The sequence below is a fragment of the Megachile rotundata genome, chromosome 9 (assembly GCF_050947335.1).
Source record: "Megachile rotundata isolate GNS110a chromosome 9, iyMegRotu1, whole genome shotgun sequence".
NCBI lineage: Eukaryota > Metazoa > Arthropoda > Insecta > Hymenoptera > Megachilidae > Megachile > Megachile rotundata.
Window position 1 is genome coordinate 13099787 of NC_134991.1, and position 18655 is coordinate 13118441.

General features: G+C 36.4%; 1 protein-coding gene and 1 long non-coding RNA gene across 8 annotated transcripts in view; one reads left to right on the top strand and one right to left on the bottom strand.

Annotated features, from left to right (window-relative positions):
• Window positions 1-18655, top strand: part of tei (irregular chiasm C-roughest protein teiresias) — a 429576-nt gene that overhangs the window by 100666 nt on the left and 310255 nt on the right. For all 6 annotated transcript variants that reach the window (XM_076535391.1, XM_076535392.1, XM_076535393.1 and 3 more), the window contains one exon: window positions 17299-17340. In XM_076535391.1, the coding sequence (XP_076391506.1) occupies window positions 17299-17340 (42 nt within the window). The remainder of the gene's footprint in view (window positions 1-17298; window positions 17341-18655) is intronic.
• Window positions 1-18655, bottom strand: part of LOC143265137 (uncharacterized) — a 594179-nt gene that overhangs the window by 61609 nt on the left and 513915 nt on the right. The window lies entirely within an intron of this gene.

The window sequence follows — 18655 nt, forward strand, 5'->3', positions numbered from 1 at the left end:
AAAAATATTATATCGTCTAAACGCTGTGTAATCTTAATCTATTTCGGGTTTTTTCTTATGGCTGAATTTACTTTGAAATGGAGAGAATTTTTGTATTTGCAGGTAAGTTTACTTTGAAGTGCATTTGGAAATTAGAAGATGGAGAGTTGGGAACATTGGGGGGTGGATGAGTGGACAATTGGGGGAAGGGACAATTGGAGGATGGGACAATTCGAGGGATGGACAGTTGGAGGAATGGACAATTGGAGGGACAGACAATTGGACGAATGGACAATTGGAGGAATGGACAATTAGACAATTGACAAGTTGGAAAATTGGAAAATTAGAAAATTAGAAAATTGGAGAATTGGAAAATTGGAAAATTGGAAAATTAGAAAATTAGAAAATTAGAAAATGGGAAAATTAGAAAATTAGAAAATGGGCAAATTGGAAAATTGGGAAATTGGGAAATTGGGAAATTGGAAAATTGGGAAATTGGAAAATTGGAAAATTAGACAATTGGGAAATTGGGAAATTAGAAAATTAGAAAATGGGCAAATTGGAAAATTGGAGAATTGAAGAATTGGAAAATTAGAAAATTAGAAAATGGGCAAATTGGAAAATTGGGAAATTAGAAAATTAGAAAATGGGCAAATTGGAAAATTAGAAAATGGGCAAATTGGAAAATTGGAAAATTGGAAAATTAGAAAATTAGAAAATGGGCAAATTGGAAAATTGGAAAATTGGAAAAAGGGAAAGGGGAAACTGTAAAATTGAAAAATTAGAAAAATAAGAAATTGAAAAATTCAAAGCTTGAAATTGAGGTCTCCAATTTGCCAAGACTTCACAAAATGTCCTGTACCTCTATTTTCCCCACATCTCCGCTATTACTCCAGCACCATAAAAGATCTGCCTTCGCCTCTTCGCCCTGATGAGACCTAACGCACCCTATTCACACAGTCCCGTTATACAACTTAAAAATCCGCATGTAGAAAACCCCGTATCGGCAACATTCTCATTCCGCAGAGATCTCGCGTCCGTGGAAACCTTGATGAATACACCAGCGACCAAAAATTGATGGGTGAAAGGAGGATCGTTGTCGGAATCTCCGATGTCCTCGATAATGTTGCGGCTCGATCGAGCTGCCGCATACATCCAGCCCGGAGAATAACGGAGAAAGAGAAGATAGACGAGTCGTATCGAATTTTGAGGAAGATCCACGATATCAAAATCGCTGTTTGAAATGTGCCGCACGTGTTCCCCGAGCTTGAAGAAGCTCGAAGGAAGCTGTCTAGTTGCGTCCTCGCCCCGCCTTATCACGTGCACGCGATCGATCCAGTTCGTCTTCGGGTTTCCCTCATTTATATTCCGCTCGTCTAGCACAGCTTTCGACTTGCCCGGCCGGGCAAAGGGGGCTCTGGGTAATCCTGTTGCAGTGGCAAAGTTTCGCATAACGATTTGACATTTGCCCTGTAAGTAGAACCTGTCGCGGGATCCTAACGGTCCGACGAAAAAATCTTACCGGGGTTCGAGTGTTTTTCGGATAACGCGGTTATCGCCGACATGACTTTTCTTTTGCGGAAACTCCCGCCTTTTTTGTTTATGGCGAGGACGTGCTGTTGGGAAATTGATTACCAGATTGTAGAAATACGAGCTATCGGCGAATCGAAGTTTGAGTTTCTTTGGCGACGTTCAAGGAATTTTTCACCATTTCTCCAATTGTCCTCTAATTGTCCATTCGTTCAATTGTCGGTTTCCCCAATTGTCGGTTTCTCCAATTGTCCGCTCCTCCAGTTGTCCGTTCTGCCAATTGTCCCTTCCTCCAATTGTCCGTTCGTTCAATTTTCGGTTTCCCCAATTGTCGGTTCCTCCAATTGTCGGTTTCTTCAATTGTTCGTTCCTCCAGTTGTCCGTTCTGCCAATTGTCCCTTCCTCCAATTGTCAGTTCCTCCAAATTTCGGTTCCTCCAATTGTCCCTTCATGCAATTATCCCTTCGTCCAATTGTTCACCTCCTGATTTTCCCAAATCTCCAACTTTTGAGTTGATTTTTTCGATATAGAGTTCAGGTGGAGAGAATGGCGCAGGGATGATCTTATTGCTTTATGGTATCCTTAGTAGAGCGTTTATTACATCAAATGATGAACAGTAGCGTTATTCTTAATTTTAAAAATACTGCTTTACCAGCTTAAATCGATAATGCAGACTTCTTCATTTCATACAGTAATAATATTATTCCGTCGAAATTCATGAAGTACAAAACTCGACTTAATTGTTTTGTACAATAGTTTATCGCAATATGCGTTATAAACAAAGGTTTCATTTCAACACCGAATGCAAGTGAAAGAGCCGGAATTCAGCGAGATTACGTGAAATTTAATTACAAAAAGATTATAACACAATAACGCAATAACTGGGATAAAAATAATTTTTGCGAAATAACAGTAGATATTCATTCGTGAATTGCTATCATCAAACGCACTCTTTTACGTCTTTTTCATTTTTCAATTTCTGTTTCAACCAGATCTGCTGCATTCAGTGAAATGAAAAAATTCAAATAAAATTCGCATGACAACAAATTCAATCTATTAACGTTGACAGCTTTTCAGTCGCAACCTTTTTTAATAAAAATTTTTACATTTTTCTATTCAAACTTTTGTAAGCTTACATATGCTCACATATGTACATACATTTAATGTACATATACAATAGTATATAATAATATATAATAATACATATAATATAATTGCATACATATGCACATATGCACATATATGCACATATATGCACATATGCACATATACACATGGACACATATGGACACATATGTGTAATAATTAAAAACGACCAGTATTTATACAGGTTTTATATGTATGTACATCTACTGGATGAACTTTCTATTCACTCAACGATGTGAACTATATGAACATTGTCTAAGACCCAGTCAATCATGTTCGAAATGAACAGGAAGAGATTGTCCTAATCGAAAGGAGCAATTATATCCAGTGTACATTTCCTTTCTGTCGGTTCACAGCTCGTGAAGCTGACTTGCAGGATACCTCGGCAGATACGAGGATATCCGGAAAGATTGGCTCATCTTCCCGCAGTAAAATGATTACAGCTCATCAAATTCAGATCGAAGAGTCAGCACACGGTATCTGGCCGGTTGGAAACGATCGGGTTCGATCGATGAGCCGGTTCACCGCGTTTTAACACTGAAACTACCAATGACGAAAGTTTCTGCTATAGTGACTGATATGAAGCAGCGACGAATGTGGCAAAATATTAGGCAATATGTGGCAAATTCATTGATAACTTGAAGAATGTGGATTAATGAGGAGATTTGGCAATTCAACGATTTGGGGATTTAGCAATTCGGGGGTCTAAGGATTTGAGGGTTTGGAGATTTGGGGATTTCAGAATTTGAGATCTTGAAGAGATTTGAGGGTTTGGAGATTTGGGGATTTCAGAATTTTGGATCTTGAAGAGATTTGAGGGTTTGGAGATTTGGGGATTTCAGAATTTTGGATCTTGAAGAGATTTGAGGGTTTGGAGATTTGGGGATTTCAGAATTTTAGATCTTGAAGAGATTTGAAGATGTTGGAATTGGAGGATGTAGAGATTTCAGGATTCAGGAATTTGGGAACCTGGGAATTTGACAGATAAGTTATTTGCAGGTCCAGAGATTTGGAGATGTAGGAATTTGAGGATGTACAGGGTGTAGAAATTTGAGAGATCTAATATAGGTAAAGCCATAAATGCAAAAATTACTACCTTGCAAGTATCAGTTGTTGGCAGTTACTGTCATAATGTGAAGCTTCCTAAGTTAAAGAGTCCCCTATTTCATCCATCACAAGTTGACCTTCATACATCTTTGACTCGTACAAACCCAATATTCCAATATAAATGTATAATAAAAGATAAACTCCACTATTTAAGTCCCCTGAAACATTTCCCGTTCCACGTGAATAGTGAAAAACAATAGTGTACCACGCAGTGAATCAAAATCAAGGTGTCAAGATCGGCTGCAACAGCGTGTATATCATCTGCCGATTCGGTGTTAATCCTGGCCCCGAATCGAGCGGAAAACGCGAGGCGATAAATTTGTCCTTAGACGACAGGCAACGATTCTCATTGCGATTTTTCGCCGCATACGGTTCGCGGATCGGGACACGCGTGTATCCGGAGATTAAATTTCAGTTTAACGATTTACTATCGCGCGCAAGGCGTGGCTTGGACGTTCGAAATCCCGCTTCCTGGAATACTTATGAAAAGCCCTGCGTGGCTCTTGCATATTCATTAGCAGTGATATCCGTGGGCGTGCTTTGTTTTAAGCGTCGATTTAATTTTTAGTACCAACCGTGTGCAACGAGAACCGCCTTCCGTGGCTGTGTACTCTGCCGGAATGAACTTTGTTGCGCGAATGCAAATCCCCGATCGATCGTGTTAGAGTGCTATTCGATTGGATTGAAAGTTATTCTGTTTTTGTCGTTAGATGCTTTTATTCGATTTATGTGACATGTTCACGGTATGTGTAGACAACCAAGAGTCTGACGTAGGTGGTTTCCGGCGACTGTTTGATTGGTTAGGTTAGGTTATTATAACGTTAGATTGTCACAAGGTTATGTTATCATAAGGTTAAGTTAGGTTAGGTTGTCACAAGGTTCAGTTGTCATAAGGTTAGGTTAGGTTAAGTTATCACTAGTTTGATTTGGTTGGGTTGTCACAAGGTTAAGTTGTCATAAGGTTAGGTTCGGTGAAGTTATCATAAGGTTAGGTTAGTTTAAGCTATCATAAGGTTAGGTTTTTTTAGGTTATCATAAGTATTATTAGGTTAGGTTGTCATAAGGTTAAGTTATCATAAGGTTAGGTTAGTTTAAGCTATCATAAGGTTAGGTTATGTTAGGTTATCACGAGTATTATTAGGTTAGATTGTCATAAGGTTAAGTTATCATGAGGTTAGATTAGTTTAAGTTATCATAAGGCTAGGCTTTGTTAAGTTATCATAAGTTCTGTTAGGTTAGGTTGTCATAGAGCTAAGTTATCATCAAGTTAGGTTAGTTTAAGTTATCATAAGGCTAGGTTTTTTTAGGTTATCATAAGTTTTATTACATTAGGTTGTCATAAAGTTAAGTTATTATAAGGTTAGGTTAGTTTAAGTTATCATAAGGTTAGGTTAGTTTAAGTTATCATAAGGTTAGGTTAGTTTTAGTTATCATAAGGTTAGGTTAGTTTAAGTTATCATAAGGTTAGGTTAGTTTAAGTTATCATAAGGTTAGGTTAGTTTAAGTTATCATAAGTTTCATTAGGTTAGGTTGTCATAAGGCTAAGTTATCATAAGGTTAGGTTAATTGAAGTTATTATAAAGTTACGTTAGATTAAATTTTCATAAGGTTAGATTAGATTAGGTTGTCACTAGGGAATGTTAGTATAAGGTTTGTTAGGTTAGGCTGTCAGAAGGTTAAGTTATTATAAGGTTAGGTTTGGTTAGGCTGTCATAAGGTTACTTTATATTTTTATATAGTTAGGTTAGGTTGTGTATCAGTTGCTGTCAGGGAAATACAGTAAGAAAATTAGAAATCTAGAATCCTTTGCATTTCCTCATAATCTATATTCAGAAAATCTGCCGTCAATTCAGCATCGTAGCAATTTTCTCCTATGAAACGATATCACCATGACGATAAGGAGTTTCCAGCGAAAACGGTTTGGCGTCTACGCGATTAGCTCGAACGTACCTATCTCGTTCTCTTCCGGCGCATCTCGGCTCGCTTTTTTCATCCCTTCGTCGTTTCCCGTTTCCCTCCTCTTTTCCGATCGTTCCTCCTTTTTTTCCACCTTTCTTATTTAGCCGCAGCCCTCTCGTTCGGTTCCATTTCGCACGGCAGTTAGCCAACGTGTACATGGCCAAGTCGATTTAGCCGGGCCATCGCCACGCTCGAAAACATCTCGCATACTGCTACGTGTCATGGGAATTTCGAATGAATTTTCGTATTTTCAGAGAGCAGACGCCTCGCTATTGCGGACGAACGAGTTTGCGCGGCCATTGCTATTGCTGGGTCGTGGGAAATTGCCGAATAACACCGGCAGATATGTTTGTTGCTTTCCTAGCGACTACGCACACTTTTCTCCTTTTATTATCTAGCTCGTGTTTTGGAAAATATCCGACGACTGAGTATGATTAGTCTTTATACGCGCTTTTTATCTAGACCGCGTTGTTCTATTTAATGTTTCCGATGTTCGCTGTTTCCAGAACATTTGGGTTTTTCAATGATTCGCGTTTATACGTGATTAGAGGTTAGAGGAATAGGTAATTGATTTTATTGGTTTTTGTCGAACTTGTTGATTCTGTTTGTTCTTTTGATTTTTTGGTCTCATTGATTTTACTGAATTTATTGATTTTATTGATTTTATTGATTTTATTGATTTCATTGATTTTATTGATTTCATTGATTTCATTGATTTCATTGATTTCATTGATTTCATTGGTTTCATTGGTTTCATTGGTTTCATTGGTTTTATTGGTTTCATTGGTTTCATTGATTTCATTGATTTCATTGATTTCATTGATTTCATTGATTTCATTGATTTCATTGATTTCATTGATCTCATTGATTTCATTGGTTTTATTGGTTTTATTGATTTCATTGGTTTCATTGGTTTTATTGGTTTCATTGGTTTCATTGGTTTCATTGATTTCATTGATTTCATTGATCTCATTGATCTCATTGATCTCATTGATCTCATTGATTTCATTGATCTCATTGATCTCATTGATCTCATTGATTTCATTGATCTCATTGATTTCATCAAACTTATTAATTTCAGTGATATCAGTAATTTCACTAAATTTCTGCAATTAATTCCACACAATACCTACTTTAACACGAGATAAAGGTTTAACTGATTTTTATCATCCCGCAGAAGCACCTAAAACTGTCTATTTTTCACGAAGTAACGAAAGATAATAAAAACGTTGAATTAAATTTTATCTGGTCGTACAGTTGTTTTAAATCACTGCTAGACATTTCTCGAGAACTTGGAAGTTCTATTTGATACGGTATCCTCGGTATAATACACCGTGGATGCAATTTGTCTTGTCACGATAGTCATGGAAATGTTATCATCGAAATTCTGCACGCATATCTAGTGAAATTTCCATTAAAGCGTAGAATTGATTTCTTAGCGATAACTCGAGTTTCTTGTTATCGATGATACCACGATGGCGAAATCGTGATAAATTGGATGTGGATGTCCTAAGTCCATTGGAGGGTTTCCGATGTACCAGATACTGGGTGATAAATAGCTCCGTTCTTAAAGGAAAGTTTCAATTTTGCTTTTTAACAAGTGTTTCCTACGAAAAAACATTGAGATTACGGTACACGATATTCCTTAATATAAGTCAAATTATTAACCTCTTATTTTTTTAAACTACCCGGGGAAATTTATTAAGAATTGATCGAACGTATTTAAATAATTTAGAATATCATTAACCTGATCTTCTTTAAATAATACCAGCGGAACAAATATTTGAATAACTTATAAAATCATTCATCTTTTATTTCACCTGACACTCGGATTACTACCATCAAACTTGATTAAAATGCATTAATGATTGATCAGATTTAAATAATTCAACCGCAGTACAATCGAACGTATTTAATATTTCGAATCTTATAGAGAGATTTTAACGAGAGAAATGCGTAAATATATTTCCATCTAAATCTCTGCACTTCTCATAGGTTTTCCACATACGTCATCCAAAATAGAAATTGCCACCCTTCTGTACTCTTCATTACGAGAATAATTATCTCCTTAAAAAAGCCCCATCTCTTCGAAATTTCATCCGACGACATTATTCCACAAAGTGACTTTTAATTGCAGAAACAATAACAATCTCGTAAAAGGACTTTTCCTATTAGTCCAAAGAGTCATCCATAAAAACATTTCTTCCCTTTGTTCGTTCCAGCGATGTTTCAATAAAACATCAGCGCGGTCGGTATAATGTTATTAGCTACATCGAAAGAGAAATTGATTTTACGACAATGTAAAAACGGGTCAGCGTGTGCAGCACGTGCATTTGACGTCGTTCGAATATAGAAATTTCGCTGTAGCAGGATAAATAATCCTGAAGGTTCGTTTCACGTTTGCGCGTTGTCTTCGGCCCGAGTTGATTACCGCATTCAAGCGATCAGATATTAATTTCCTCCCGATCTGCATTTTCCAATTGCGCTCCCTTTGATTCCTATATACATATATGTACCCCGTCGAATATCGTCCATCGTGTATTCAGTATTCCGGCGCAGTCGAACGTTAAATTACAAGAATCTCATTTTTCAGTCGGGGTCCCTGCAGACAGAGATACACCATTTATTTAAATACTACTACTGCGTCTCTTTTTTAAGTGGATCAATTATTTCAAATACATCGATCATGTCACGTGTTCCCAATAAAATTTTTTAAATGTACTGCAGGTTGAAATTGAAGGATTTGGAAATTTAGAAATTTGGGAATATTTGAGAGTTAGGGATTTGAGGATTTGGAAATTTGGGGACTTTTACATATAGGGATCTAGGGACTTAGGGATTTTTCTATCTTGGGATCTAGGGATATAGGGTTTTCATATCTAGGGATTTGGGGATATAGGGTTTTTGTCTAGGGATTTAGGGGAATTAGGGAATTTCTCATGTAGGGATCTGGGGATTTAGGGATCTGGGGATTTAGGGATCTGGGGATTTAGGGATCTGGGGATTTAGGGATCTGGGGATTTAGGGATCTGGGGATTTAGGGATCCAGGGATCTAGGGATCTAGGGATCTAGGGATCTGGGGAATTTAGGGATCTAGGGATTTAGAGATTTAGGGATCTAGAGGATTTAGAGGATTTAGGGATCTAGGGATCTAAGGATCTAGGGATTTGGGAATTTAGGGATCTAGGGATTTGGGAATTTAGGGATCTAGGGATTTGGGAATTTAGGGATCTAAGGATCTGGTAATTTTGGGATCTAGGGATCTTGGAATTAGGGGATTTAGGGATCTGGTAATTTTGGGATCTAGGGATCTAGGGATCTGAGAATTTAGGGACCTAGGAATCTATGGATCTAAGGATCCAGGGACTAGGGATTTTGGAATTTTAAAAATTTAAAGAATTAGAAATTTAGAAACTAGGAAATGTAGTAACTAGAATTGAATTCAACAATTCAAAAATTTAGCACTCTATCTTTAATCTTCTACCATTTTGAAATATGGAAAATGTGAAATTTGAAACTTGCTCAAAATTTAAAACTTACGAAAGTGAAAACTTTGCAATGTGAAATAAAAATACTATTTGAACAGATATTTTCAGCACTGTTTCGAGAACTATTTCAAAAGTTATTTTTAATAGCTCTGTGGACGTTAGAATGCACACACAGGTACAGGGATTGCCACGCTTCTGTATGGAAAAAGCAAAAATGGCCTTCCGCTCGACAGTCCGTTTGACGAAGCGAGCCGGTAACAGGAATACACTTTTTGCTGTGAAACGGCAGCGAAACTTCGCTCGCTCTTAATTCTGTTTATAGTAGCTACGAAAGAGCTCGTCAAAAGTTCAACGAGCATGATGGATTAACGAGCGTGGTCATAAATTCGCGAATTCCCGTCAACGAACGGTGGCTAAGAATTAAACAGTTACTTAGGCTGTTATCTTGAATGTAAAATGGAGTCGAGGAAATTGAATTATGGTCCAATTACATTTTGCCTGTTAAAGACCCGTTTACTTCACATCTCTGAAAATTAAAAATGAAAACCTGAACAAGTACCTCATTTTTGAATATAAAACAAAATTTTTACATCTATCAAATTTAAAAATAAAAAACGACTAATCGTTGACGAATGCACCAGATTAAAAAAGGCCAAAAGATTCTTAAATGGAATAAAGTGGAAAAGTTGCGAAGGAAGAACAATCCAGCGGTATTTCCTCTATCCACCAGATCGTCGTTTCCCCTAAAAAATGTAGATTTGCTCTTGACTGTACGATCTCCGAAGTTGGGTATCCAGTTTCTATAGCACTTCGAAAAACTCAGTCAGCCGGGAGGCGAAAGTTTTGGAAGTCGATGCGTCGAGGCAACGAGCAAGATTGAAATACCCCTCCCGGTATCTGTCCTCTCCTACATCCCTCGACTAACCGTCCTCTTTCCCTGTTCTTCTTGTTTTCTTTTCGTTTCTCGTTGGCTGCCGCTTTTATCCGCGGTGTACGGGGCGCCAGGTTCGATTTGTAATTCAGCAAGTTTCCATGCGGGGTGTAGAGTTGACGTTGCGCTCAAAAAGTACCATAGATAAAGTTTGAATGCGAAAGTTACGGGTCGCTTATGGTGCCACCAAGGGGGAAAGGGATACGCAGAGAGAGAGAGATATAAAACCGGCGCACATGATGGGGATCTCGGTTCGATGGGGCTATAAGTACGTTAACTTTGCCGTTTATGTTCGAACGGAGATACACCGAGTGAGAAAAGTCAGCTGAAACACCTCTGCGATATTTCTATTTTCTTTCTTTGCTATTTTACTTTATTCCATCAAACTTCGATCATTTAGTCTCTGTTACTGTAGCAACCTCTAAGCCAACTATAGTGGTTTTATAATTATAGGCGTAGCGCCATAGTGGCTCACCGAACTGACTCACTCACAATTTTGTCTCCCACTTCTTTTACCTTCACCAGATTTCATAAGAGTATTAACAAATCCCATAAAAGGTAACGCCAAGCTTGGTCATCATGGGACACCTCTTATCAAAGTTAAAGTATACAGGGTGTTTCACGATCAGTGTACGTCCTGGAAATAGGTGGTAGAGCAAGTGATTTTGAACAACTTTTCCCTTTGCAGAAATGCGATTTGAAGCTTCGTTTATGAATTATCAAGGAAAAACACGGACCAATCAGAGCGCGAACGTTACTGCGCATGCGTAACTCTCGCGTCCGCGCATGCGTAACTCTCGTTAGGCTCAGTACTCTCGCGTCTGCGCACGCGTAACCCTCGCTAGGCTCGAAGCTCCGTGTTTTTCCTTAATAGTTCAGAAACGAAGCTTCACACCCCATTTTTGCAAAGGGAAATCTTATTCAGAATCACGTCAGTTATCTCCCATTTCAGGGACATCCTGTATCACATCTTTGTGAAAAAATTAAGAACAGCATCGTCATACATAGTAGAGCTGTATTAGTTCAATCGTGCCTAAGAGTTTAATCATGGTATGGACAATTATCGATTGGTACCATTAATATTTTGTAGGCTATCAAAGGTTGAACGAATTCTCCAAATGCTACGATCTCATATTTGTGGAGCTGAGTGCGTCTAGACGGTATTTTGGGGGTGGATGATTAATAGTTTACTTGTCCTTGTGACACACAGTCCAAATAAACTCATGCTTTCGGATTCGAGTCTAACTGAAATCTACATAATCAAGGATCGATGAAAATGTGTCTAACATTTTAATTTTTGATTGCCTTGTTGTAGCAATAATTAGTTTGTCACACAACTTATTCTTACTACACACATATGTATGAGTGCATGTATTATAATTATGTTTCACCTTTTTAGCAATATACGCGTATAAAAATACGCGTATATAATTATGTTTCACTTTCTTAGAAATGTATGTGTATTTTTAATGTCATTAAGTCGATACAATTTGTTAAAATTGTCAAAAAAGCAGAAAAGAGAAAATGGAGTACAAAGTAATAATTTTTTGATGAGACGATAAAAGTTTGACGTGAATAACTAGTTTTATAATTCACGATCAATTACGGATACAAAACAATTTTCCCCAATAAGACAAGTATGCTTCAGGCAAACTCCATCGCGGAAGGTAAATACTTTATACAGAAATTAAATAAATCATACGCAATTGGTCCGCACAATAGCAATATTCCGCATGAGCGGCAAAGAAACAACATATGCTTTCGTTTGCAATAAATGTTCGAAACACACTTTGATTCGGGCATCACTTTTATCGTCGCTGTTCCATAAAACAATTCTGTTTGCGTCCCCTTTATTCCGTTCCACGTTAGCGAGAGAATTCCAGTCGCACCGTGAAACTGAATGCTAACACGATCTCGAAATGATAAAACGCGACGGGGTAGAAAAAAGATTAAACGACCTAATTCATCGGCGCGATAGAACGATCTCATTGAAAATGGCCACGTTGCTATTTAGGTATATTTCGCCGTAATTACGGGTTAATCCGTTTCACGACAAATTTGCTTAACCACGATAGGCCGCGAATTCACGAGTCGACCAGGGGTTAAAACAGGGGATCGTTCCATTCGATTTGATTTCGTTCCGATCGAATGTAATTTACAAAGCGAACGAATTCGGGGCTGTTACGGCCATTTTTGTCGTAATATATTTAAACCGTGCGCGCAAAAGGGCAGGATCTCTTTTGAAAACGTTGTTACGAGAAGATAGGAAAGCGCACAGGACTGAATGGAAAGGTAAAAAAAAGGGAGGTAAAAAAAAGGAGTGCAACGATCGTTGCAAGCTGTTGGCACAGACTCCATACACGTTTCAACGTGTACGTATATACAGGGTGTTCCCAGCCTCTGTTAACATAAATAAAAATAAAACAATTTCATGTGACAAAAGCCTTCGTGCTTTGTTCAAAGATGCTTTATTGGAACGTGTCTATGTACAATTTTTGTTCGACAAAAATAAATTACGGTGCAAGCGTGTTTAACTACTGGAGTATTTATTCTCTCAAACTCGAAATGAAACTTGACATTTTTCAGAATTTTTATTTTTACATTTATGCAACGTCTGATGTTATATTTATACGTTTCATTTGCAATTTTTTCCAATTAATTTAACATTTAAAATGCTATTTTAAATCTGTACGAAAACTTTGTTTTAAAGTTATGTTTACATAGCTGGACATTATATTAACAGGTTTCGTTTGTAACTTTTTTAAGTCAATCTATGATTTGGAGTTGAATTCTCAAGTTTATACGAGACCTTCATTTAAGTATCTTCATTGAATACACATATGTACATATATGTAACACATATATATGCATATGTTTTACATGTAACATATGTACGTATGTCTGTATTGTATGTAACATTTGTATGTATGTATGCATGTATGTACGTATGTATGTAACATATATATGTATGTATGTATGTATGTATGTATGTATGTATGTAACATATGTATGTATGTATGTAACATATGTATGTATGTATGTATGTATGTATGTATGTATGTATGTATGTATGTATGTATGTATGTATGTATGTATGTATGTATGTATGTATGTATGTATGTATGTATGTATGTATGTATGTATGTATGTATGTATGTATGTATGTATGTATGTATGTATGTATGCAACATATGTATGTATGTATGTATGTATGCAACATATGTATGTATGTATGTATGTATGTACGTATATATATATGCATACATACATGTATATGTCTATGTATGTATATATGCATACGTACACACATGCATGCATGTGTATGTATAAATGTATACATGTGATACGTAACACATTAATGAATTTATTTACAAAATTTTCCTACGAATTTCCCCCAAAAAAATAGTCAGATTTGTACAGAAATTTGTAAGTCACTCAGTACGTACATGCGAGTATACACGTGTTCATGTGTAGATTATCTAAATGGATCGTTTCTATGCGCGCAACACAATCCTTTTTCCCCCTTGTTCTTTTAGCTTGTTTTTAATGACGACGTTACCCGTGGTTACTGAACTACCCATTGCTGCAACAATTTACGGCAAACGTTTATCTAAGATAATTGTTCGAGCAACGTCTGTTCGAGTGTACGTTGTATCTAAAGCGAGTTTGAGCTTGACGCTGTTCGTTCAGATAATAATTATTTATTGCAACGACATCGTGCAAGCTTTTGGATGGGTTATTCAACCGCTCGGATAAAGTCCTTTCGATGGAATAATTCATTTAGCTAAGGATTATTCAGCGCGAGTAATAAACTGTTTTATTCATGAAAAACGATTCGTTATGTGATAAATTGTTTGAAAGGAAATTTTGGATGGTATGAAACGTCGATTAATTATGTGAAGTCCTCTGCTTCATTTATTTTGACGGAAGATATATTGCAAATGCACTGTTTTAAAGTGGAAATATTTCACTTTGTATTAATGTCTTTTTTAAGTGTTTTATATATTTGTAGGTACAAGATGGTTTTGATTAAGATCCTAAATTTTCAAACTTCATAATTGTTACATGTAAAAATATTCAAATAGTCATCAATCATTGACTATGCTAATTATAGTTGTACCTGATTTCTACTTTAACTTATTAAAAATTCGAGTAAGATTTTTCACAATTGAAGTCCGAGTGCGTCACATATGCGTCACGTATGCATCACATGTGCGTTACATGTGCGTCACGTATGCATCACATGTGCGTTACGTATGCGTCACGTATGTGTTACATGTACCTCACCTGTGCGTCACATGTACGTCACACGTGCGTCATCTATGCGTCACGTATGTGTTACATGTGCCTCACCTGTGCGTCACGTGTACGTCACGTATGCGTCATATGTGCATCACTCGTGCGTCATTAATTGAATTTCGAAATAAAAAGAAGTAGAAAGTTAGAAAATGGCAAGGCAATACCCCAATAATTCCCCGTCCCATAAATCGCATAAAATCGACATCGTTGGAGAACACCCCTTAAGGCTCTGATGGTTGTAGCCATTCGAACGTATAAAATTGCAGCGAAGTCGACACGAACGACGCGTATTTATCATAGCGTTTCGCAATAACCGGAACATCGTAAAGTTATTGTTATATAATAAAGCCGGTGTCTTTGCAGTAGCCCCTTAACGGCGAACAATTGCGAGAACCGCGTTGCCACCGTAAGTCGTAAAAGTCGACGAACACGGCTCGATTTGGTAGCGAAACTGCCGTGAAAAACGAGAACACCCTCGCCATCGAGGACATATATGAGGACAGTCGATGGTTGTCGGTTCACTATAGGTGAGTGCAGCTCGCCTGGCAACTTCTTAGATCCGAACGACAATATGTATCGCACGTATGTATGGAAGGGTTGTAAGTTCAACAGGGAGGGAACCGGGAAGCGAGAAAGATAAGAGGAACGTGGGTAGACTCGCTACTCCACGATGCCGATAAGAGATCACACCTAACTTAACCTCGTTTTTGCTCCACGAACGACCGACTGCCAAGCCTGGCTTTTGAAGTTGAACTAGTTTCTCCTTCATATCGCCGAACATTTTTCATATTTTTAAATTCTTGCTTCGGTCAAGTTTATAGGTTATTTTGATCGTAGTCGTGCACCTAGTTTCTTTGAAATTTCAAGCGCTGAGACTAGAAGGGATACTTTGCAGTGATTTTAGAATTCTAAATTCTAAAATTAAGAAGGTACATTAATCTTCAAATCTCCAAATCTTCAAAGTAGCTGCTCTTCGAATACCCCAATCTTCAAAGTAGCTACTCTTCAAATCCCCAAATATTCAAAGTAGCTACTCTTCGAATCTCCAAGTCATTAATCTCTAAATTTTAAAATCCTATGCTAAACTTCCCAAGTTCACAATCTTAGATACACAAATCCAGAAATCTCCAAATCCCAAAATCCACAGACCCTCAAATCCTTAATTTCCCAAAGTCCCTACTCTTCAAACACCCAAATCTCCAAACCTATCCTCGAAATACCACCTCCCGAAATCACAGAATTCCACATCCAAGTTCCTAAATTCCCAAACCCCAAATCCGTCCGAATCCTCAGATACAGGCACTCGGTTTTAACAATAAATTGACCGTGCAGGAAGAAAATAAAAAAACGAGGATTCATTTGATCGCGTAGCAGGAATTCTCGTTTGCCGGATCACTGATCCAGCCAATTAAGCTGACCTGTCCATCTACGAGATTCTTCCTCTTTAGATACGCTATTCGGAAATACCAACAGAGATTTTTCAGATAACAGTTATGATCTCTGTCTCCTTTTTTCATATCATTTTCTTGGATGCCTGTCAGCTGGCCAAAGTGAAAATTCCAGCGCTCAAAAATAGCGGAAGATTCGCGATCGCGTCGTAAAGTCAGTCGACTGCGAGATCCAGCATCTTCTACGCCATAAATCCGTTCATATCCCTTCGTCGGTTATTCGTCCAGGGCCACGTTCGCGAAATATTATTTCATTCGAGAAAAATTCGTGCAAATCTGTACATTCAGCGTTATAAACCTGGAAAGCGTCTGGGAAAATTTTGCAAGGAACTGAGTTTGACGAGGTAACGCGATAGGATGTTCTACGAGGCCTTAATTATTTAAAAAATTAGATTCATTAAAATTCCAGACGTATCGAGTTGCGCAGGCGTAACTAATTTAATTATTGCGTTAACTTCTTAGCGTACGATGCGTGCTACGAACTTATTGCCATGTATAATCATTCCTGGAACAGTAATGCGAGAGCTCGAATATAATAATTAGTGGATATAATGAAATACCACGGTGCAGTATAATTCGGTTGGGTGCAGCGGAGTTGGTATATGTATAAGTTTGTGATGAAAGTGAAACTTCATTTTTAAAAATGATATTTATAAATGATTTTTAAAAATGACATTTAAAATTGATTTTTAAGAATGATATTTATAAATGATTTTTAAGAGTGATATTTAAAATTGATTTTTAAGAATGATTTTTATAAATGATTTTTAAAAATGACATTTAAAATTGATTTGTAAGAATGATATTTATAAATGATTTTTAAGAGTGATATTTAAAATTGATTTTTAAGAATGATGTTTATAAATGATTTTTAAGAATGATATTTATTATAAATGATTTTTAAGAATGATATTTATTATAAATGATTTTTATTATAAATGATTTTTAAGAATGATATTTATTATAAATGATTTTTAAGAATGATATTTGTAAATGCTTTTTAAGAATGACATTTAAAATTGATTTTTAAGAATGATATTTATAAATGATTTTTAAGAATGATATTTATAAATGGTTATTACGAATGATGTTTAAAATTAATTTTTAAAAATGATATTTGTAAATGATTTTTAAGAATGATATTTATAAATGATTTTTAATAATGATATTTATAAATGATTTCAATATGACGATGTTTTTATAAGCAACTCTTATGATATCATGATTTTATAATTACTTTATGAATTATGTGGATGCAGCAATTTTATAAAACCTTGAACACGTACTTTTTAGCACAGAAATGATTTATGACAATTTGAGTATGAAGTTCTGCATACAGATTATTTCATGATACTTTATATTTAATATATTGATTCGTGAAATAAGGAGAGAATATTTTTCATGTTTCAGGATTACGACAGAGATCTGGACCCACCGATACACCAAGGGGTGGTAAGTTTTCACGTAACACTTCAATTCTTTGAATTGTACTAAAAAAATTGTAAATCTGTCTTATTAAGAGTGGTTGTAAGAACGATTAGAAATCTATTTTATTACTGAAATAATTAAAAATGTTTTATCATTAATAATAAAAGACCCACCATGAATCTATATTATAAACACCAACTAGAAAAATAAAATACTATAAATACTACAAATTTTACTACTAAAAATAACCTACAAATAGCTTTTAAATAAATTAAAAACAATCTATATTTTCCTTAAAATAATCAAAAGATCAATAATAAATCTTTTTACCATAAAAAGACCAAAAAGTGAATCTACTTTTCCACCCCCTATTTTTTTTAAATCAAAAGATCAGTAAATAAGTTAAAACTGTGTCATTACATAAAGAACGCAAGAAAAGTATAAAAATAAACCAGCAATAATAACGCAGCGTGTTTGAAAGAGTAATTCGATTATTCGTGAACGAGTAATCAAAGTTGAGTTCAAAACGGGAAATCGGAATGAGGCGAGCTTTTAAACGGATCTGTAATACGTTCCAAGAGCGGCTATTTAAACGTTAATTTTCCGAATAATATCCTTGGCTGTTCGCGCTCGTTCCGCGGCCCTCATTAACGTAATTGACGTAAGCCTTTCGATTAACGAGGGCATTTTGTAGCTGTACAGGACACCGGGGGAAAAAACGCAGAGACCAACGACAAATTACAACCTGCAGTGCCAGTGAAATAAAGATGTTAAAGCACGATTGTCAGCCTCATAAATCGTTGACCCGTTTTCGGCTGATAATAATCCGGTTGGAAATTCAAATTGTACACCGGGTTTCGGTGACAATTTTGGGAAATGAAAGGGCAAAATTTTGTGGGTAATTTTGCGGAAAAATTTGGGGTTATTGGGGGTTGGTTGATTTGTTCGGGTAGGTTTGGAATCGGGGTGGGATTTTTGGGAGAATTTGGTGGGGAGTTGTGGACTAAAGGGGGGTTTTTGTGGGTACGTGTGATGAAGAAATTCGAATTAGTGCATTTGGAAATTTGGAATTTTGGATTTCTGGAAATTTGGAAATTTGGAATTTAGGAAATTTGAGAAATTTGAAATTTGGGAAATTTGAAATTTGGGAAATTTGGAATTTGGGAAATTTGGAATTTGGAAAGTTTGGAATTTGGGAAACTTGGAATTTGGGAAACTTGGAATTTGGGAAATTTGGAATTTGGGAAGTTTAGAATTTGGGAAATTTGGAATTTGGGAAATTTGGAATTTGGGAAATTTCGAATTTGGGAAGTTTAGAATTTGGGAAGTTTGGTCTTTG